General features: G+C 32.6%; 1 protein-coding gene across 2 annotated transcripts in view; it reads left to right on the top strand.

The window, feature by feature from the left end:
• LOC145242447 (BCAS3 microtubule associated cell migration factor-like) overlaps positions 1-23,575 on the top strand; it is a 156,450-nt gene that overhangs the window by 58,923 nt on the left and 73,952 nt on the right. For both annotated transcript variants that reach the window (XM_080105503.1, XM_080105504.1), the window contains 5 exons: positions 6,594-6,704; positions 8,744-8,820; positions 9,081-9,157; positions 20,373-20,456; positions 21,747-21,917. In XM_080105503.1, coding sequence (XP_079961629.1) covers positions 6,594-6,704; positions 8,744-8,820; positions 9,081-9,157; positions 20,373-20,456; positions 21,747-21,917 — 520 coding nt within the window. The remainder of the gene's footprint in view (positions 1-6,593; positions 6,705-8,743; positions 8,821-9,080; positions 9,158-20,372; positions 20,457-21,746; positions 21,918-23,575) is intronic.

Genomic DNA, 23,575 nt, shown 5'->3' on the forward strand with positions numbered 1-23,575 from the left:
TTCTACAAAAACAACAGCCCCCACTCCCCCACTTCCACTCTTTTCTTTTTCTATCCTTACTACCCAACCCCATCGGTGGGGCATAATACACCGACTGCTCTCCTGCAGAGAGTAAACACCTCTCAATGGAGCCACCTGTTGGCCGTGGGTGGCGACCCGTAATGCCTAGGAAAGGGATCCTGGTGGCTGAGTAATTGATACCTAGGGAAAACAAAGGTATCAGTGGCAATACTCCACTTTGGCCTCGTACTGGGCCAGACGGGCGGTTGGACGGGCCCGATCCAAACAATCGGCTGGTCATGTCAAGCTCTAAACCTGACTAACATAAGAAAATCCACTCGCACTCCCCACCTTTTTACAATAAACAGATTTAGAAAGCGGTGGCTCATGGGTCAATCGACTCGCTGGACAAATGGACTTTTCACGGCTGAAAAACAAATATTATTACTAAAAAGAGGCTTTTGAAAATTTTTTAGTAAAAATGGACGAACTACAGGTGCTTAGGTCTACCGAGACGAGTATACCTCCCGTGTATCTCTGTTGCTGTTGGGGTGAATCCCCCCCCAACACCTCCCATATAGGGCTCCGAGGTGGGTGGGGAGTACGAGAAGAAAAATTACGAACTACAAAAATGGCCCACTATAAGCCTCAAAAGAGAAGTCATTCAGAAGTTTCTGATCTGACTAGCTCAGACTCAGAAACTGAAATAAACAAACCTTCCCGAGATTTTTTGTAATAGAAACAATTGAAGGAGAACAAATAACAAAAATGTCTCCTTTCAAAATAGAAAGAATACTATCAAAAGGAATCAAACCAAAAACTGTAAAAAAACAAAAAAATGGCACTGTTAATCGAAATAACAAACCAGAAACAAGCAATTGAAATTTACAAATGGAAACTTTTCGATGATCGAAAAATAAAAACCTACCCCCATAGAACATTGAACACTAGCAAAGGTGTAATCAGGTGCCCTGAACTAGCCCTGTGCCCCTTAGAAGAAGCAAAAAATAATCTTAAAAATCAAAACATCATTGATATCAAAAGAATTCAGACAAAAACAAGATCCGGCGGAATCATAGACACAAACACTTACATATTAACATTTGATACTTCTCAAATACCTAACAACATAAAAATAGGATACGAAAAAATAAACACTGAAATTTATATACCAAGCCCATTCAGGTGTCACAATTGTCATTGATACGGGCACCATAAAGATCGATGTACACGACCACCAACTTGCATGAGATGCCGAGACAAAGAAACACATATTGATTGTCAAAATGCATCAATTGCCATCAAAATCATAGCGCAAACTCAAAAGAATGTGAAAAATGGAAAAAAGAAAAAGAAACTCTCAGAATAAAATACACCAAAAACATAAGTTTCCAAGAAGCCTGTAAACTAGCAGAAAACTCAAAATACTCTGAGATAACAAAAAGAAATACACAGCCTAACTTTGAACCAAATAATACAACAAAAGCAAATTCCTTAAACATCCAAATTGAAATATTCATGAAATTACTCAATGAAATGAGAGAACTAATAGAAGACTTCAAAAAAACTATGAACAAACCATCACAGAAAGTAAAGATTTTTTTAAAGAATATAACCGAAATAAAACAGTCCCCAAACTAAAACTCTACCACAAAAACCTATTAAACTCCAAACAGCATCCTTAGAAACAACCCCTACGACAGAAAAAATTTAAAAAAATAAACAGACCCCACACGATAGATACCAATAAAAGTAAAATAAACAGATCCCACTCAACCTCAAGATCAGGACTTCACCCCCCACCGCGACCCCATTCACGATCTGAAACACGAAACACCCAAACAAACATTGAAACTATGGATGTAGACATAAACACCAACAGTCCAAAACCAGAAAAGACAAAAGCAGAAGATAAACACACAATATCTGGAAAGACGGAAACAGAACGGGAAAATACAAATCCTCTTTCCACAAACCAAAACAAACGGAAATAATATTAATTGAAAACGAAAATAAATTCGAACTGATTGAAATGGAGTCGCAAGAAAAAATCTAGCTCCAAAAACAGAACTGATCAGGAGAAAATGGAGACTGAGGAACCAAGCAGTTTAAGTAAACACAAAACAAAAACCACTCAAAACCCAACACATCAATAGAATACTAGATATGAAAACCTAAACAAAAACCAAAAAGAAAAACAAAAAGGTAGACAAATAAAATGGCAGGAAGCAATAAAACTCAAACTATCATCCAATGGAATTGCCGAGGTATTAAACCAAACTTTAACGAACTCCTTATACTAACTTCCCTATACAACCCAGCAGTCATCTGTCTATAAGAGACATTCCTACAACACAATAACTACCTAAAAATAAAACTACGAACAGTATCATTATATCCATGATACAGGCTTACGAGCCAATGGAGGCACATCAATTCTAGTAAGAAACGACATTCTAAAGAGCAAACTCGCTGTCCAAACCAATCTTCAGGCAGTCGCAGCTCAGGTCACACTCCAAAACACTCTCACAATCTGTTCTCTATACTTACCCCCTAATGAACCAATAAATAATACTGAATTAGGAAACCTAATCAAACAATTACCCTTACCTTTCATCCTTCTAGGAGACTTTAACAGCCATAGCACACTATGGGGATGCAAAACTAACTCCAAAGGAAACAAAATCGAACAATTTATAAACAACAACAACATATGCCTTCTCAACAAAAAAGAACCCACCTACATAAATCCAACAAATGGTACAACCAGTGCCATTGATCTAACCATGTGTGACCCATCAAGTTTTCTGGATTATACATGGAAAACTTATGACGATCCCTGTGGAAGCGATCATTTTCCCATCATAATAAACAATAGTACTATCCAAAACAACATACCAAGATGGAATACGAACAAAGCAGACTGGATGAAATTCAAACAATTATTCTCGCAACAATAGAACATAAAGTCCAATCAATGGAAGACTTTTCTCAAACTCTAATTCTAATAGCTAAAGAATGTATCCCCAAAAACTGCCCTCCAAATAAAAAGAACAAACCCTGGTTCAACCAAGAATGCAAAATCGCCATAAGAAAAAGAAAAGCAGCTTTAAGAAAATTCAAAAAGCAACCAATAACCAGCAACCTCATAGAATATAAGCGACTAAGAGCAAAAGCACGTAAAACAATAAAGAAATCAAAACAAAATTGCTGGCAACAATTCGTCAATCAAATCAATACCTCTACCAAACCTAGTACTATCTGGAAAATGAATAGAAAAATCTCCGGGAAAGATAATCCCAGCCCAAACAAACACCTCCTCACTAAAAACAACAAAATAACTGAAAACAAAGATATAGCTGATACACTAGCCCAAATTTCCGCTGACAATTCATCGAAACAATACAAAAAACAATTTCAAACACTAAAGGAAAATCAGGAAAAATATAAAATAAACTTTGACTCTAATAACCAAGAACCCTACAACGAAACCTTCTCACTAGATGAACTTATAGATGACATAGAAAAATCTCACAACTCAGCAGTGGGACCGGATGATATTCACTAGTTTCCTAAAAAATATACCTCCTGAATCACTTGAACTTCTCCTACAAATGTTCAATAAAATATGGATAAAGAAAGAATTCCCCAAAACATGGAAATAAGCCACAATAATTCCCATAGCAAAACCGGGAAAAAATGCATCAAATCCAGAAAATTACCAACCTATTGCTCTAACAAGTTGCTTATGCAAAACCATGGAAAGAATGATCAACTTCCGTTTAATATGGTACCTAGAAACTAACAATATCATTTCAAAAAATCAATGTGGCTACCAAAAAAATTGTGGATGCATTGATCATATCATCCACCTAGAAACATATCAGGGAAGCTTTCATTAAAAAAACAGCATGTAACCACCATATTTTTTGAACTAGAGAAGGCTTATGGAAATATGGCATAATTAAAGATCTCCACCACATAGGATTGAAAGGCCGATTACCCAATTTCATCGAAAACTTTTTAACAGACAGAACCTTCAAAGTTCGCATAGGATCAACTCTGTCAAACTCGCACAATCAAGGTGTACCTCAAGGAAGCATTTTCTCAACTACCCTCTTCAACATAAAAATCAATAATATAATAAAAGAACTCTCCCTGGACATATACAGCTCCTTATATGTGGATGATTGCTCTATCAGCTATGCATCCAAATACATCCACACTTTAGAAAAAAAACTCCAAGAGAATATAAATAAAATAAAAATAAAATAAATAAATGGGCAACTGAAAACTGCTTTAAATTCTCAAAAACCAAATGCATCCACTTCTGTAATAAATGAAAACTCCATAACGACCCATCTCTACAAATCGAATGGGAAAAAATCCCTTTTGTAAAAGAATATAAATATCTAGGAACCATCTTTGATCAAAAACTCACTTTCAAACCACACATAAACTATATAAAAAATAAATGCAGCAAAGCACTACAAATCCTGCGAGTCCTAGCTCACACCGACTGGGGAGCCGACAAAGAAACTCTTCGCAGAATACACAGAACACTAATCAGATCGAAACTAGACTACAGCTGCTACATATATCAATCTGCCAGAAAGTCATATTTGAAAGCACTCTACCCAATATATCACGCTGGACTAAGGTTAGCACTAGGGGCTTTTCAAACCTCTCCTGTAGAAAGCCTTTATGCAGAGGCACACGAAACTCCTTCAGATCTTAGATGCCTCACTTTAGCCCTAAACTAATTGCAAATCCTACCAATCCTGCACATAACAGTACCCTGGAACCAAATTGTGAAAACCTCTTCAACCAAAACAAAAATGCAATAAAAACTTTCGACTACGAATGAAACCAATCTGCAAGGAAGCCAATATTCCAATAAATCAAATCCATAAAACTGTTCTTAAAACACCTCCATGGAAAATCAAAAACCCAATAATAGATTTAAGCCTCTATAACTACAAAAAAAAAACCTCATCCTATAAACTTCAAAGAAAAATTTAGAGATCACAGAAAAATACCCTGGACATACCTGTATTTATACAGATGGATCCAAAGAAAACAATACAACAACCAGTGCAGCCATAATCAACAAAAATATCAAAATAACAAAATGTCTCCCAAAAAGCTGTTCAATTTTCATTGCAGAAATTACTGCTATAAATTTAGCTCTAGGATCTTATCAAAAGAAATAAAACCGCAAACTTCATCACTGTCTCCGATTCTCAATCTGTCATCACAGCAATTAAAAATAAAAAAGCAAATAACCCCCTAATTGCAAACATGCTCACAAATCTCCAGCAACTAAAAAACGAAATCCTACTCCGTTGGGTCCCCAGCCACATTGGCATACAGGGCAATGAACTAGCTGACACAGCAGCAAAGTCAGCCCATAAACAATCTATCGACCCACCTTCAAAATCCCATACACAGATATCAAAAGAAACATCAATATATATATCCAAGATAAATGGCAATCTTATTGGAATGAATTTCCAAATAACAAACTCTTCCAAATTATGCCAAAATTAACGAAACATGAACATCAAGAAACAAACAGAAAACAAAATGTCATTTTAACAAGACTCAGAATAGGTCACACACACTTAACACATTCTTACCTCCTAAAAGGAGAAACTCAACCCCAATGTATTCCCAGTCAAGCACCCCTTACCATAAAACATATACTAACTGAATGTATAGATCTTTCACAAATCAGGAAAAAACACTACAAAGAAATAGATCTTCAAAAAATCTTTAAAAAGAACAATACCAGAAAAATCTTGTCTTTCATCAAAGAAATAGGACTCTTCCAAAAAATATAACCTCTCAAAGCCTTATATTCTGCAAAAACAAAAACAATCTGTCTTTTCCCACCTTTCCATCCTCCTATTTTCACCTTCTCTTTCTAATTCCTCCACTTACTGGTTCTCCAACTTAAAATGTACCGATCAATGACAATGTAACCTTTTCCCCCTCCCATTGCAAAACCCAATCATTTTCTGCAAGGCAGAGAACAAAAACGGCAAAATCCACTATAAAACAACCAAAACTAACGATTGGAAATACAAAAAGCTTGAAGAATAAAACCTATAAAATAACATCGAATACTATTCCCAAAACAACCGGATTCGGCATTAAATAACCCACAAAGAGTTGATATGCTGTAAAACAAAACAACCAAACCAAACCCCATGAATAAATATTTTGAAGATATTAAAAACTTGAAGCATAAAATTTTTTACCAAAATGACTGGATTCAGCATAAAGAACCTAAAAAGGGTTGACATCATAAACCAAACTAATCAAATACAAAACGGATGATTTAAGCAAAAAGAAATAAAAATGAATTAGAAGTTAAAAAAATGTGAAAGAAGAGGTTAGATTTTTATTCAATTTATTCCAAGAGTTTATTTCTCTATTGGAGAAAAAATCTAATTGTGCGATTAATTTAATTTTTGAAATCTTCTTTGACAATAAATTACCAGACATAATCCATAGTTAAATTTTGTTTTCAATGAATGTCAATTGTAATTTTTTTTTTTTTTTTTTTTTTTTAAATTTTCTTTTGTCAGTTCGGGCCAATCTTATTGTTCCGCAAGACTCATTTCCTTAAAGACTGGAGAAGAAGTCCATAATTTATCATTCAAAACTTTGCCCATTCAAAGTGTTGAATGCAACGCCAGGTAAAACTATTCACAATTGTCTTTCTTTCTTTAGAACTTACCCAATGTCATTTTTTCCATCAAAATATTATGGTTTTGTGGCTAAGACATGCAAAGCCTCTCTGTTCACTGTAAAATCTAGTTTTGAGATTTAAAAAAAAATTCTATTAAAAATTAATCAGATTATAAGATAAAATCCAAAAAGATCTCCAATTAAATTTTTTTTTTTCATATTTAAAGAGGGTTTTGTTTACCTTGTAAATGCCTTTTTAAAAATGCACCCCAATTAGTAGAGCACATTTAAGTTAATATCAACTAATTTTATCATTAAAAACACAATGGATAGAAAACTGGAAATAAAGAAAATTGAATCTTAAAATTTTCTCTTTTAATGTTTGCATAAAAATATTTTAATTTCTTTAAATATTTAAGAAATTTTAATAGAATTATTCCAAAAAATAAAATATTTCATTCAAAGATCAAAAAACATTTAAATTGATTTTGTATAAAAATACAAAACGATATGAAATTTTGTGAAAATAAAAAACATTTCATTAGTTCTGTTTTTCTTTTTTTTTTTCTGCTTTAAAACCATTATCTTTAACTTTTACTACAAAAATTTTAATGCTGCAGATTAGTTTCAAGTCTCGATGAATTCTAGAAGACATTTATATAGCAAAAAGGATCAGAATTAAAAAAAAAAAACAAAAAAAACTCCATGTTTTCTACTTTTGTTAATATTAGATTGCTGTTTACAAAATCAAAATGTTTTTTATGAATGCATGCCACGGAGCGGAGTATACTTAACACCTGTGGCGTAAATATGAGGCCAACCCAATCACTCTTACTACAACTAACACACATGTAGACCGCCTCAGCAGGTGTAGGTACTGACTCCAGCTTGCGCAATCTTTCATCTGCCCACAACTATATATTTCTTTTTTCTCACAGCATCTGCTGTTCCAGTCACCACTTTTTTCGTGAGTGAGTGTATTTATTTTCTATATCAAATCTTTATCCGTTCTTGGCAATCAGTTTAATAGACTAGGCCAACTGTGTGGGCTTTTATCTTTGAGGTATTATTTCTGGGTAATCCTTGAAGGTTCAGCCTCCCAGGCTTTCCTGTTTAGGGAGGAAGGGGTGTCGATGGGGCTGCCCAACAATTTTTAAGATTTCGCAGTGCTCCTTTTAGGAGTGCTAGCTCACTCTTCCCACTTTGTTATTGTGCTACATATTTATGTGAGAAATATTGGTTATGCATTTTCTTTTTCAAGGACCTGTGATGTAATGGATAAAGTACTAAATAAAATTCAATTCTAAGTTCCATTCTTTTGGAGGTTGAAGGCTTAATCCTCAGTGTGGGTGATGCTAAGAATCCAATAGTGAATTAAAACTTTTACTTGGTCATGGCTGATGAAATGAAATCATGCTCCCCACATGGATTAATTAAAAGATTCTATTCAAAATTCTGTATAGATTCTTGAGTTCAACAAGTTACACCTAAAGGTCAGAGGTTACATTGGCCATTGAGAAGAACACTTAATAGAACAGTAGGCTAAATAATCTAAAGTATCAATCCCCATTTGAAAAATTCAGAAACATTGTGATTAGACTTATTTGGCTTGACTTTTTTTTTTTTTTTTTTTCCAAAAAAAATATCCTTTTAGTCTTTCAAATTTGTGTAGACAGAATAAGTGATCACAGTATGCATGTGCCTACTGTAAGGAAACTGGCATGCAAACCTAGAATCATTTGAGTATGAAGTGAGCATGATTATCCAAATTTAAACGCTGTTAAATAAGATGGATTTTTTATTTTTGCTTGGGAGTCTGTTTTGTTTTGGGTATTGCGTCATTTGCACATTTTGAACTGTTATTTATTGTTGGGAGAGAAGAGAAGTACAGTTGCTGCTAATACGAAAAGTGAATGTCTTTGTGAAGAGGCAAAAATAATCTGGTATGAGTGTTGTGGTTTTTAAACTAAATAATTTATATAATTGAAATGGAAATAAATATCTTACAATATGTGATTTCTTTTTTTTTTTTTTTCTTGTCTACCAGGGTTGTTATTACAGTGTTTGCAGAGAAGATGGCTGTGTTTGAAGCTTGTCAGTTTCGACAATTGTTTTGGGTCACAAGTAAGTTTCTTGCTTTTAACAATTTTTCATGAAAATGGATTTAATTTCATAATTATTTTCTACAAGTAGAAACCTGATAATTGTAAGTTGGTTTTATTGTATTTACAGACATGGTAATATTGTACATTTTAGAAAATCCCTTAGATATAATTTTTTTTCCTTCCAATACTGGTGGAGTATAAACAACCTAGAAAATTATCTTTATTAAAAAAATATTTTTTTTTTCAGACTTATTTACTCCGTTTGTCTGTTTTCTCCAGATTGTTACCCTTGTCCAGGTCCGAATGTGAATCCTGTTGTCCTTGGCCCAAGATGGTTGGCATACGCTGACAAAAGAGTAAGTTTTTTTTTTTTTTTTTTTTTTTTTTTTTTGCTTTCTCATGAAAGCAATAGACAAAGGCTACTAAGCTAATGAGAGAATTCATAAAACTTAGGGACATTATGATAGTTAGCGGATCTCTGAGCAAACACCAGTGTATTATTAGTCTAATGTGAGAAATATGTTGTATGCAATTTTTTTTTTTTTTTTTTTTTTTTTTTTTTTTCCAAGGACCTGTGATGTAATGGACAAAGTACTAATACTATATCATAAGTTTGGTCTATTCAGCCACAGCATAGGCAGTACTTAAGCATTGCAGTGGGGCAAGAACCATGAAATAATCTGTAGGTAACAGAAGCAACCGTTACATTCTAGCGAGTAGACAGATTTAATCCAAGCAGATCATATACTTCAGAGGAAACAGGATAATGGCAGGAAATATGTAGTATGTATATTTGATGACCTGACTCTATAGACACTCAGGAGAATCCAAGAACACCTTGCCAACTCTGAACACTATTCAGAGTGGGGACAAATCATTGCCTTGTAAAGCCTAGTCACCAAATGCCATTCATGAGGAATTAGGTAGCTCAGGGTAACATTTAAAGCTCCTTATTAACCCTATTGGACATATAAGATATATATTGAGATAGATATCTAGTGGACAATAACACAACTTTTTGCTGGGTTGAACACCATACCCCAGTTCCCTGCCCACTCAGACATAAAAATAAGCAGAAACTGCAGGTATGTCAATGCTATGTAAGGTGTGACACAAATTTGTGGTGTTGGCATAAAAGCTTGGAAACAGTCAAGTCGTCGGTTAAAATGAAATGTTGCACTGTCTATTAATGTCAGCAGGTCATTGATGAAAAGCAAAAATAACGTTGGCACAATAACACTTTTCTGCAGCACCCCAGTTGAGACAGGAAGCTCCTCTGACAAACAGCTAGCGACCAAAGTAGCCTGCAGCCAGACAGATAGTTGCAGATCCAAGAGAAGAGCTTGTCTTGGATGCCAAATGAGGGTAGTTTCTGTTGCAGGGCCAAGTTAAGAGCAGTTATAAATGTGTTGGTAAGATCTAAAAATGCCAAAACTCACTTGGTAGTAATGGGACGATTCCAAAATTTTTTCAGATTCTTATACAATTACCGATTCCTTTCAAAATTTCTGATTCCAATCAGATTCCCGATTCCGATTCTTTTAAAATTCATACATATTTGATTAGAGATTTGTTTTGTTTCTTTTGTAAATTTTCAAATTATTACATAAACCCCTGGGTAATGTCCGCGTATATTTTTTCTCAAATGTTTGCTCTGTAATTGATTAAAAATTACAAGACAAAACATTTATTTCGATTTTAAAACAGTTATATTGTATCAGTTCATATATACTGTATAACATGCTACTTACATAAATAGTTGAAAATATTTGAAGATTGGTAGGCAAAATAATACGATGTAAGAACATATTTAACAACACCACCTCATTGTTATGAACAAATTTCTATATAATGTTACTATTTAGGAAAATATTTTTAACGTGAGATGGCGTGATCTTTCTGTGCCTTCTCTCTATGAATGAACTAAAATTTTATTTTAATTATAAAAATTTGGTAGGTTATTAAATTGATTTACTCTGCTATTAAAAATAAACAAAACAAAGCAAAGTGCAAATGGTGATAACGACGACGACTTTGTAGATTAACAAGCAGCTAAATCCCTATTTCAAAATGAAATATTACTTTTATAGATTACGTGTTAGAACATTTTTTTTAAATTGACGGAAAGAAAAGCGATCATGGTACTTGTGCAGTTTACGTGCCTCATTAAAAAACGAAAATTTCCAAAAACAATTTTTACATACCTGTTACAGAATGAAGTTCTAAAAAATTTCACTTAATTTCATCAAGTAGTTTTTTTTTTTTTTTTTTTTTTTTTACAGCTTGTTTTCAATCTCAGGAACATGGAATTTCTCTAATAAATCGCTTAATTGATATCAAAGGGAAGTAATCCATTATATTTTGACCAAAATCAATGCTAATGGCGTAGTTTAGATTGACTGCTTTGAATGCCTCGAATGAATGCTTTTAGCGATAAAAACAAAACTACTTGATGAAATTAAGTGAAATTTTTTATGAGAACTTCATTCCATAACGGGTACGTAGAATATAATTGTCTTTTCTTTTTTTTTTTTTTTTTTTTTAATGGGGGGGAAGTAAACCGCACAAGTAAAGCAATCATTTTAGAATTTAGTGTGAGATCAGTTTCCAATATAAACTTAACATAAAATGATCATTGTTTCTGGCCACCCTAATTCTTTATGGATGTTAACTAAATTGTTTCCCACTAAATTAAGTTCGATTTGCAACGTTGTAAAACCATGTGTAATCGCTTAAAAAGTAGACCCCACCCCCTCCTCCAATAAGCGCACATAATTTAAAATTGGTAACACTACAATGTTTGGGAAAAACAGCTCATTTTACGTTAAATTTTGAAATTGACCCTCTATTTTAAATTCCTAATCGTTTTATATTTATTTTTTTATAATCATGAGTGTTTATAGGCAATGTTTATATTTCATTTTTAAATAGTTACGTGTAAAACAGTACAAAGATGTAAATGTATTCTTGGGAAATTTTTTTTTTTTTTTTTTTTTTTTTGCGAAAAGAAAAGTTCGATTCTCCATTTTATAAACAACACAGCCCTTTCCTACTATTAACCTTAAGTCCGTGATAATACAAAAAATAAAGCGATTATTTGTGTTATGATTTTGCTGATTGGGTTGTGAGTCAATGGTAAAAAAATTAGTTAACTGCTTTAAAACGATTAGCATGGCTGGGAAACAAGTGATTATTTTATATTAAATTTAGGAATTTAAGAAAATTGGGCAACGGAAAAGGGCCATTTTCGCCAGCTAGGAATAAAAGGGAAATTATTGAATAAATATCGATTGAAAATTAATTTGAGCCCGGTTCTTGCGGAAGAGGACTCCCCAATCCCCCACCCCAATAAAAAAATAATTAATATACTAATTCTGTTTTGAGCTCTCGAATGCAGGAATTTTTCGGTTGAAATCGAATTTGCACAGAATTTTGGTTCGAAGTCACATCGACCGAAACATTAACAAAGTTTAGTACATGTTCTGATGCTACACTTCACCTCTTTTCGTTCAATTAAGGAGAAATGACCGAGGCAATTTTAATTTTTGTTCCGACCAAAAGTTCCCCTTTTGGGAGCTGGATATTCCCCATATTTAAAAACGTCTTTGTGTCTAACTGTACTTTCTGTGGGGGGGGGGAAGCAAGTAAATAGAAACCCTCAATATGTAAACAGTAGTACAAAGCATGTTCATAACTTATGGACATCGATTTTATTTGGTTTTAAAGAACCGTTCACATTTAAATTCTTTTTAATAGTTTTTTTGGGGGGAGGGGCGCTTTTAAAGACTCTTGAATGAGCTATTTTCAATCAATATTTATTTAATAATTGCCCGAAATTCTGAAATAATTTTGTTTTTAGTGGGTTCACAAATATCGCTCAAAAGTAGAATTTCAATGTGGGTGGGGGGGTACTTTTAAATGTAGATATAATTTCTTTTTCAATTTGAAAAATTTCTAAATGTTTTCTCTTTATCTATTTTATCCAGACTTTGATAAATTCATTGCGATATATTCATGTATATTTTTAACGTTTGCGAAACCCCAGAATGATACAATAAAAAAAGACCGTGTCCGCATTAAACTGTGAACTCCCTGGGAAGCGGCCTGTAAACATTTGGCAACTAGGTGTGAAAAAATACTTGACAGTTTTAAACCATTTGATAAGGGGATGGACAAGTGACATCTAAAACATTTACTTAAACCAATAAAAAATCAAATGAAAGTTGAAAGCGATTCCCCTACAAAAATACAAAACAAAATTAATTGCTTTTTTTATTAATCATCTTATGTGACAAATTCAGAAATAATAAATCAAGTCTATTTCTCCATCTCAAATTACATAGATCGGTAGAAAATTACATTGTCTTGTTTTTAGTAAAAGTTAATTGCTTTAGATTTTTCATTTCTCACCTGCATTGATATTTTTTAAATTACAAATATTTTTCCATACCAATTAACTGTTTGTTTGCCAATAATTAAATTTATTCAGATATCGAATTGTCCTAAAACTTCATACGAAAATATCTTGTAAAAAATATTAGAAATAATACTTTTTAAGATTGAAATATTTTTAAGATTGTTTTATGCTAAAGTTGGTGTAGAAAATTAAATAAACAAGGTGTGGCGTAGTCCCTGGCATTGGCGGGCTCATTTTAGACAAGTGTTTGGAGGTATGCCAAAAACCACATCGACGATTAAAATAAAGGTTACATTATGGCTAAGGTAGAAAATGAACCATATTAAACGAACGTGTATTTATATTAAAATGGAAATGATACAATGAAGAATATTATGATTATAAGCTAGCAAATGCTAAAATAACAGTAAGAATATTTTGTAAATGAAAAATCAAGAAAAACATGATAGAATTGCAAAACATTTCTATAACTGAGTTTACAAAAATGTTTTTTTAGAAAGATTCATGTGGGAAAGATTAAGCAAACTCGTGTTTTTGTAGGAAAATGTAACATTTAGTAGAAAATGAATATGAAAACTTTTGAAATAATGATAAATATTCTTTTTTAAATTAAAAAAGAATTTGGTTAATTACAATGATTACAATAGAATAATTTAGTTATGTAATACACTTAAGTATCTCGTTGTTACTCATATTAAAGTCCTAAAATTCTTCAGTTATAATGTAAAAACATTAACATTTCTCCAGTTTCACCTTTCAAACGATTTCTACTTGATAAATAAATATTACCTCCAATACTAAATAATCGTTCACTTTCAACAGAAGACGGGGGTGCTGATAAATATTTCCTGGTTAAAGATGCCAGGATGGGAAATTCATATTTATTTGAATTCCACCATTGAAAAATATAATCGTCGCATTTTATATTTAATTTTTGATATTTTTCCATTTCTATTTTTAAAGAGTATTTGTTTATTTCACTGTCTAAATCATTCTTTACTGGTTCAACCTTTTCTTTGTCTTTTTTCTTTAATTCAGTGAGGCATTTTTCAAAACTAAAATTAAAGTCATTATCATCACCACTTTTCTCCAGATACGTCAGACACATCAGTCTCCATAACTTTTGATACATTGGGTGACATGTCTATTTTTTCTTTGGTTATAGCATAGATATCTTGTGTTAACCATTCTGTAATAGCCTTCTCATGGGGCAGGCCAAAGTAGTTATTTTCAAGGAAACCAGACTTGAATCTAGGATTGAGGTATGTTGCTAGAATAAGGTTTTTATCCTGTAAATAATTATTAAATCTAGCATTAAGTTTTCCATGCTGAAAGTGTTGAATCTAACTGATGAAATAGTCCTCTATCTTCTCCCCTTTTAAAAAAATGATGAATCACTTTAATTTGTGGTATAATATAAGACCATTGCTTCTGTTAGACAGTACATTTGTGCATAGTATTTTTTTCTAACATCTTCCATTGGTTGGATTCCAAAGAAGGTGGTTTTACATGCTTACTGCAATATGAAGTAAGAGCATTCTTTTGTTTGAATACTCTTGAGAGCATAGCATATTGACTGTTCCATCTTGTATTCACATCCTGAATAAATCTATGGTAAATTTTTATGGTATTCCTGGTACTTTGCAAAAGCTGCAGGTGAATGGTTGGAGTGCCCAACTATTTGTTTACAGATGTCATGACCTTCACAAATCTCTGTAAAAATGGCATCACGTGTAGAAAACATGGTAAAGCTGAATAATTCGTTTTCACAGTTGGTTGCAGCTGCCATATTAGTTGCATTTTCTCATAAGGACATAGATTTTGCAAGAAATATCAAATTCTTCTACTGCATTTTTTAATAATTTCACTAATATTGAATGCAGTGTGTGATGCTTTAAATGGAATGATTCTTAAAACTGCACTTTTTTGCTCAGTTTTCATTGATCCAATGAGATGTCACGCTTAGAAAAGATAAGTTTGCTATACCAACAGACCAACCATCACTGGTAAGAGATACATAACTAGCAGTGTTTATTTCCTCCTGTATCTTATTTCTGACCATCCTATATATCATGCACAATATTTTCTTTGATATACTTTCTAGAAGGAATTATATAATTTGGACAAATATGCTTTAATAGTCTTTTGAACCCAAGGTCTTCTACAACAGAAAAAGGTTGTAAGTCAATTGCAATCATTTCACCAATATATCTGTGAATTCTTTGAGCTTTCCTATCATTTATATCCCAAGTTTTATTTTCAGTGACAATATCGTGCAAAGTTTGTTGCTTAAAGGAATCTGACAATTTTGGCGCGTTTCATAATTAAATCATCGATTGGCTGTGCTCTTTTCATCTCTTCTTTCTTTTTCTCGTCTTTTTCTTTTTGAAGATATTTGCGATGCTGTGTTTGTGTTTCAACATGTTTGTTGTGTATGTAAGTGTTTCAACATGTTTGTTGTGTGTGTAAGTGTTTCAACATGTTTGTTGTGTGTGTGTGTGTGTGTGTGTAAGTGTTTCAACATGTTTGTTGTGTGTGTGTTTCAACATGTTTGTTGTGTGTGTGTGTTTCAACATGTTTGTTGTGTGTGTGTTTCAACATGTTTGTTGTGTGTGTGTAAGTGTTTCAACATGTTTGTTGTGTGTGTGTGTAAGTGTTTCAACATGTTTGTTGTGTGTGTGTGTGTGTAAGTGTTTCAACATGTTTGTTGTGTGTGTGTGTGTGTAAGTGTTTCAACATGTTTGTTGTGTGTGTGTGTGTAAGTGTTTCAACATGTTTGTTGTGTGTGTGTGTGTAAGTGTTTCAACATGTTTGTTGTGTGTGTGTGTGTAAGTGTTTCAACATGTTTGTTGTGTGTGTGTGTGTAAGTGTTTCAACATGTTTGTTGTGTGTGTGTGTAAGTGTTTCAACATGTTTGTTGTGTGTGTGTGTAAGTGTTTCAACATGTTTGTTGTGTGTGTGTGTAAGTGTTTCAACATGTTTGTTGTGTGTGTGTGTAAGTGTTTCAACATGTTTGTTGTGTGTGTGTGTAAGTGTTTCAACATGTTTGTTGTGTGTGTGTGTGTAAGTGTTTCAACATGTTTGTTGTGTGTGTGTGTGTAAGTGTTTCAACATGTTTGTTGTGTGTGTGTGTGTAAGTGTTTCAACATGTTTGTTGTGTGTGTGTGTGTAAGTGTTTCAACATGTTTGTTGTGTGTGTGTAAGTGTTTCAACATGTTTGTTGTGTGTGTGTGTAAGTGTTTCAACATGTTTGTTGTGTGTGTGTGTAAGTGTTTCAACATGTTTGTTGTGTGTGTGTGTAAGTGTTTCAACATGTTTGTTGTGTGTGTGTGTAAGTGTTTCAACATGTTTGTTGTGTGTGTGTGTAAGTGTTTCAACATGTTTGTTGTGTGTGTGTGTAAGTGTTTCAACATGTTTGTTGTGTGTGTGTGTAAGTGTTTCAACATGTTTGTTGTGTGTGTGTGTAAGTGTTTCAACATGTTTGTTGTGTGTGTGTGTAAGTGTTTCAACATGTTTGTTGTGTGTGTGTGTAAGTGTTTCAACATGTTTGTTGTGTGTGTGTGTAAGTGTTTCAACATGTTTGTTGTGTGTGTGTGTAAGTGTTTCAACATGTTTGTTGTGTGTGTGTGTAAGTGTTTCAACATGTTTGTTGTGTGTGTGTGTAAGTGTTTCAACATGTTTGTTGTGTGTGTGTGTAAGTGTTTCAACATGTTTGTTTTTTGTAAAAGAAGCAATGTGTGTTCCTCTAGTTATTTGCTTATTGCACAATTGGCATATTGATTTATTTTGATTATCATCAGAAATCTTTAAAAATTTCCAAACTATACTTTGCTACTTAGCACTGGATCTGCTTGCCATACTTTTTGTCTGAAAATAATAAACACCAGTTAATATTTTGATTTTATTTATGTGTAGACTTTATAAAGATTTAAACGATGTTTTATGAATTGTATAATAAACAAAAGTTATATTTTCTTCACTTATTTTAAGCTGACATGAGCAATTTCCTCAAAATAGTATTCGTGCATTTTTCAATCAACGGAACACATTGAGGATAATTCAATTTTAACATTCATTCTGAAAATAAGACACAATATTGCAACATTATTCTAAGCATGAATGCATCAAGTATTTTGGCTTATATTAAATTATAGAAATTTGTTTAAATTAGCTTCAGAGTTCACTAAGAACTTTGATTCTTAGTAAATGCTTATGTATTAAAAGATTGAATGTTTCTAAACCTTTTAGATCCAATCATTTTTATGAATAGGCATTGGATCAACTTTATTGTAACAACCAATATTATAACTATTTGATTAATAAAAATAAATTTAACTTTCTATTTGAAAAAAATAATTTGGTAAAATAAACGGCTAGATTAAAAGGCTGAGAATAGAAGCAAAAGAAAAAAAAGTGAACGTAAAAAGGTTTTCGGACTTTGTAAACATCTCCCATATGTATTAGACACCTGGAGATAAAAAAGGTGCTAAGAGTTGTTGTTGAAATCGTTCATAATTTTGTTGGTGTCTACTAAGTCAGTTTCTAGGCACTCGAATTTCAATGAAGCAAGTTCTTCAAAGTATGGCAAGTGTCTAAGTATAGTTACATCATAGCTGTATACAGTTAAGTTTTCTTATGGAAAGAATTACATTTGGTTAGTTCTAAAGAAAGGGAGAAAAAAGATAATCACAAATAGTTTTACCTGGTGAGCAGCTAACAAACGTTTTGCTAAGATATATATATATGTATATATTAGTGTGTGTGCGTGCGTGCAAAATCAAGACTTCAAGACAAGGTGTTGATGGCAATGAAAAGTGTATTTCATTTTATGTTACAATTGTTTCAATTTCCAGTTCGACAATTTCAAGCATTATATTTGAAAATTTTCAAAAAACCAGCATTTCTTCAGACTTTATGAATAAACACACTTTTGGCAATGTAGCCCTTTTTGACTAGAAAGAAAAGAGGGGAATCCGTAATGGGGAAAAACATGCGAGAAACATTTACCTTGGTTGAGGTTACGGAAAAGCCCATTTAAATGTTAATGCATCGCCTAATTTTCTTATCCTTATTTAAGAACAGTTATGTGAAGTTTCTACGGGGAGCCCTAAGCCATTTAAAAAAAACTTTTTTTAAATATATCCTATTTGTTGGGTTCCTAAATTCCTTTATTTCCCGATGATTGATTTTTTGTAAAAAGAATTTTTTTAAATTTGGTATCTATATTTATATTATGTTTGTAACAACCTTGTAAGGATATTACGGTTAGTTTAATTTCGTATTAGTGCAAGTAATGTTTATAGACTATTTTTATTAGTACAAGGATATAAGACCATTTCAGGTTTAGAATTTGATTGAATATGAGAATAAAGTAAAATGGATGTATTAAATATATATAAACCTTGTAGGACATCTCGGGTAAAGTGTTCTAATCTATTTACTGTCTGAAAATTCATAGTTATTCTACTTGAAAATGTTTTTGTGTCGTTGCTTAATGATTTGTGCTGCTCCTGTCATATAGTTGGTGCGTTGTGTTCTTGGGTTGTCTAAATAAATAAAATATTGTATGTCCTAATTATTCTTACAACAAAACCACCCATGGCTCCAAGTGTGGTTTACTCCGGTGGGAAGATGTCTACTCTTGCATTTATGGGTGAAAAACATAAATGCAGGAGTAGACATCTTCCCCATAGAAACTTCACATAACTCTGTTCTTAAATAAGGATAAGAAAATTAAGCAATACATTAACATTTAAATGGGCTTTTCCGTAACCTCAACCAAGGTAAATGTTTCTCGCATGTTTTTCCGTTAGGGATTCCCTCCTCTTTTTTCTTTCTTTCTATTCAAAAAGTGCTACATTGCCAAAAGTGTGTTTATTCATAAAGTCTGAAGAAATGCTGGTTTTTGAAAATTTTCAAACAATATAATGCTTGAAATTGTCGAACTGGACATTGAAACAATTGTAACATAAAATGAAATACACTTTTCATTGCCATCAACACCTTGTCTTGAAGTCTTGATTTTGCACACACAGTATATTAATGCTCAATTAGGAAATGTGATTTTGTAGCTAAATCCTTAACCCAACCTTTTGTGGCTTAAAACCTATTGGTATATGAAAATTTACTGAATTACACAAACTCAGTATGTTACATATAAGTCTATATTATATATATATATATATATATATATATATATAATAAATTGGTGGGGGTGCACATTTTCTGCTGATTGATCGAAGCAGAAAAATAGCATGTCTATAAATTGTCTTGTATTATAAAGACAGTTGATGAGATAATCATGACCAGATTTTTTTTATATTTATTCATTTATTTATTGTTTAATTTTTTGTTAATAACATTTCGTATTTGATATTTTAATGGGAGAACTGCTTAATGAACCCCTATAAAATAGCTACTCCTCAAGAGACAGCAAAAAATTAAAACAATAATTTTAAAGAGACTTTATACTTGTTTATGTCTACAAAGTCTCTTTATAATTTATTTTGCAAATATCCATTTATAAAGCTGAACTATTTATGCAATAGATATATTGTTCAAATTTTATTCATGCTCCTCAAATCCATTCTGACCTATCTGTCCAAGTCTTTATCTCTCTTTCACTCAAATCCATCATTATTTCATTACCTGTTTTTCTTGGCTTTACCAAATGACCTTGCTACATTAACTGTTTTGCATCTAACTCCAGCACTCTTAAACCTTTCCTGCACACATCTAGAATCAAGACTTACATTATGCATCCATTGTATGATTGTCATATCATTTATATCGATGCAACGCATGTCCTCAACCCTCACTGCAGATGTGTAAATTATCACATAACATTCATGTTTAATAGATTCTTCTCTTGGTTGACATTGGCAACACTGCTGGTTAGTTAGAATTTCTGAACTTATTTCACTCATGCCCAACTATTGCAATCATGCTAGTACCTGCTCTTCCCTTTGGTCTAATGGTATTACCAAGGAACAAAGTTTCTGAAAAACCTCAATAACTTCGCTGTTGAAATATACTTTTGCCTCATCAGAATTCCTATCTCCATTGCAAACAATGATTTAAATAAACATTGTATTCACAGGATTGTTTATTCAAATGTAATTTTCTGATATCTTACGTTTTTCTCTTCTCGCCAGCTTGTCTCTGTACACCAGTCTTGTGGCGGAATGTCTGGAGATGGATCGCAGTCTTATGCGGCCACTGTCATCAATGCTGCTAAGGTAAAAAACATTAACTTTGTGTTTTAGTTTCCATCTTCATAAAGTTAAAAAAGTTAACTCCATAAAGAAAACAAAAAACAAACTGTTGAATTTTAAGTCGTGACAATACGCTTTGGTAAATAACATTGGCTATGAAACAATGAATCAAATGACAATATTGACGAATTCAGTAATTTTCAATTAAATATTTAGTCTGTGTCAAATCAGGATTGTATGATATGGTGTGACGGGATTCTTGAAATTTTTGACATAAACCTTTCAGAAAGCATGCTGGGGTCTTTACAGCGGCACCAAAATCAAGAGATAAGATCATTTCCATAATGACCTGTTCCCTGTTGATTGCAGTTTAGACTTGGTCCTGTGCAGTTCTAGTAGGGCCACCTTCCCAAACTTTGTCTTCTCTCTTTCAAAAAGGATTAGTTTATTACGAATCGCCTGAGGCACCCCTTTTGGGAAATGCTAATGAGGCTATCCAGACACTTTGTGGATCAGTGCTCCTCCTTGGGGCACTGACTTTTCAATCCTACTTTCTGACCCTAGTGTCACCTTTTTCATGGTGGTATAGAAATAAATACCTGGCATTCAATTGGGATGCCTTTTCACCTGGAAGTTTCCAAATTATGGAATGTCTGTGACCAACAGAATGAAGAGGAAACAAGTTTTCTTTAAAGATGTATTACACTGAAAACCTGATAAAATCTAAATGATTTTATTCATTGAAAAAAAAATGACATTTGGTATTTTAACTTTAAATATAACATTTCGTTATTGTTGAAACCTAAGGATGTATAAATATATAACCGATATAAATTTCTAATCGGTAACAATCTAAAGGTTGATAACTAAGAATACAATTACAAATTGAGACTTCTACTTGATTCTAGCTTATGAAACTAGAACAAGCTACCATATGGATTAGAGAGTTCTGAAATTCTATACAAATTTCCTGAGTACAATAAGATACCCTTGAAGATCGGCGGTTACTTCGACCAAAATGTTGAATAACATCTAAAATGAGAACAGTAGTCCAAATTATGGAAATTATGAATCTTTATCTCAAAAATTATAAAAAGGTTTAATTTTACTGTTACTTAAGATTGTAATTTATGCAAATTTGGACCTCTGCTATGGTGGCTCTGCTAGTAGATTAAGAAATTGAAATATATTAAAGATCAGATATATCAAAATCGTGAATTTATACACGATGGGGAGACTGCATTGTATACATTTGTAGGAACATCTATTTTAGTACATAATTTTTAATTTTTTGTATAATCTATTTTCTTCTAGAGCATCACTAAAGGTTTGACAATGTTTGGAGAAGCTATGGTCAGCAGTGTGACCGGGAAAGCTCCTTCGCCGCATAATACCAAAAAAGCTGATTCCGCATTTGTCTTGGATAATGGTCTGAGACCAGGAATTGTGACTGTGATTGATATTCTTGCAATTCGAGGCGATCATGTAAGTGATTTTACCATTAACCATATTTATGCTCTTTTATCTTATGTGTGTGTGTGTATATATATATATATATATATATATATATATATATAATTTCAGAAAACCCCTAGAGGCCTACTTTGTCCACAAACTCATCAGGAGTTAATTGTTGGTATATCACAGAAATGCAAAAAAAAAAAAATATATAAATGGGATATACGAGTAAAAGAAAAAAAGTGAATGGAAATTTGTGCAAACATACAATTATATGAAATTATATATATATATATATATATATATATATATAATATATAATATATATATATATATAATATATAATATATATATATATATATAATATATATATATATATATATATATATATATAATATATATATATATATATATATATATATATATATATATATATATATATATATATATATATATGATACATGATGATTGCAACGTCTTGTCAGACGAGTGCCATTCTCTCAGACACTTAAAGTCCATGAGCCCAAAAATGACTTCCATCGCCACAGGACCATTTTAATAGACAAATGCCTGAGGGAGTATCTATAAACAGATGTTACAGGGTCTTAGCTTTGTGCGACAGTTAAGTCTCTCTAAATTGAAAATGTTGAGATCCAGCAACAAGTTAAACTGCAGACCAGCTTAATGCGGGTATTGGTCTCCTGCTTTTTTTAAATCAGATTTGCTTCTCCTAGAAAGGTTACCTTCACCACAGCTTATGGGAGCCCTCTCCATCCCAACACACACATGCACAAACACACAGTGCTAGTTGGCCATTGACCCCCAAAAAAGGTTCATTCGCCCTTTGGAAGGTCTTGTTTTTAATCCTTCAGGGAGACTAGCCACCCTCCTCACCAAACAAGTCTGGTGGGGGAACCAGTTTAGTCGCCGGTGACCCGACCATGAGGCAGGTTGTACTGGGTTACATGGTACCAGTAGCATATAACCTGACATACAATATATAGATACACACACATATATATTCAAACTGAAACATAATTATCAAAGTATACTTATGCAGATAAATACGAAAAGTCTTTAAGTTTGTGCCTATTTCCATTCTATGGAGGTCAGGCACGAACGCAGACCCCACAATTTTATTATACCAATCCCTATTTAAGTTAAAACATACTTATCAAAGTATTCTTATGTACATCTATATAAAAAACACTTGTAAACATTTTTTTTTAATTTTTAAATTTATTTCCATACTTTGTGGACCAGACACGAATGCAGACCCCACAATTTTAATGAACCACTGTTCTGCTAGATCAAACATACCCATTCCTGTGTCTTGATACATCTATCATATGTAATCAGTTTTTAAAAAAGTCAACCATATAGGAGCCTATTCATGACCACACACACACACACACACACACACACACACACACACACACACACACACACACACACACACAGACATTCAGCTTTATATTATACATATATAGATACATGTATACATACATATACACATAGATACATACATATACACATGCGCACATATATATATCTATACACACATGCACACATATATATATATACACATATATATATACACACATGCACACATATATACAGACATGCACACATATATATATATACACACACATGCACACGTATATATATACACACACATGCACACA

This window comes from Euprymna scolopes, chromosome 21 (genome assembly GCF_053919585.1).
Source record: "Euprymna scolopes isolate OS-2025 chromosome 21, ASM5391958v1, whole genome shotgun sequence".
NCBI classification, from domain to species: Eukaryota; Metazoa; Mollusca; class Cephalopoda; order Sepiida; family Sepiolidae; genus Euprymna; species Euprymna scolopes.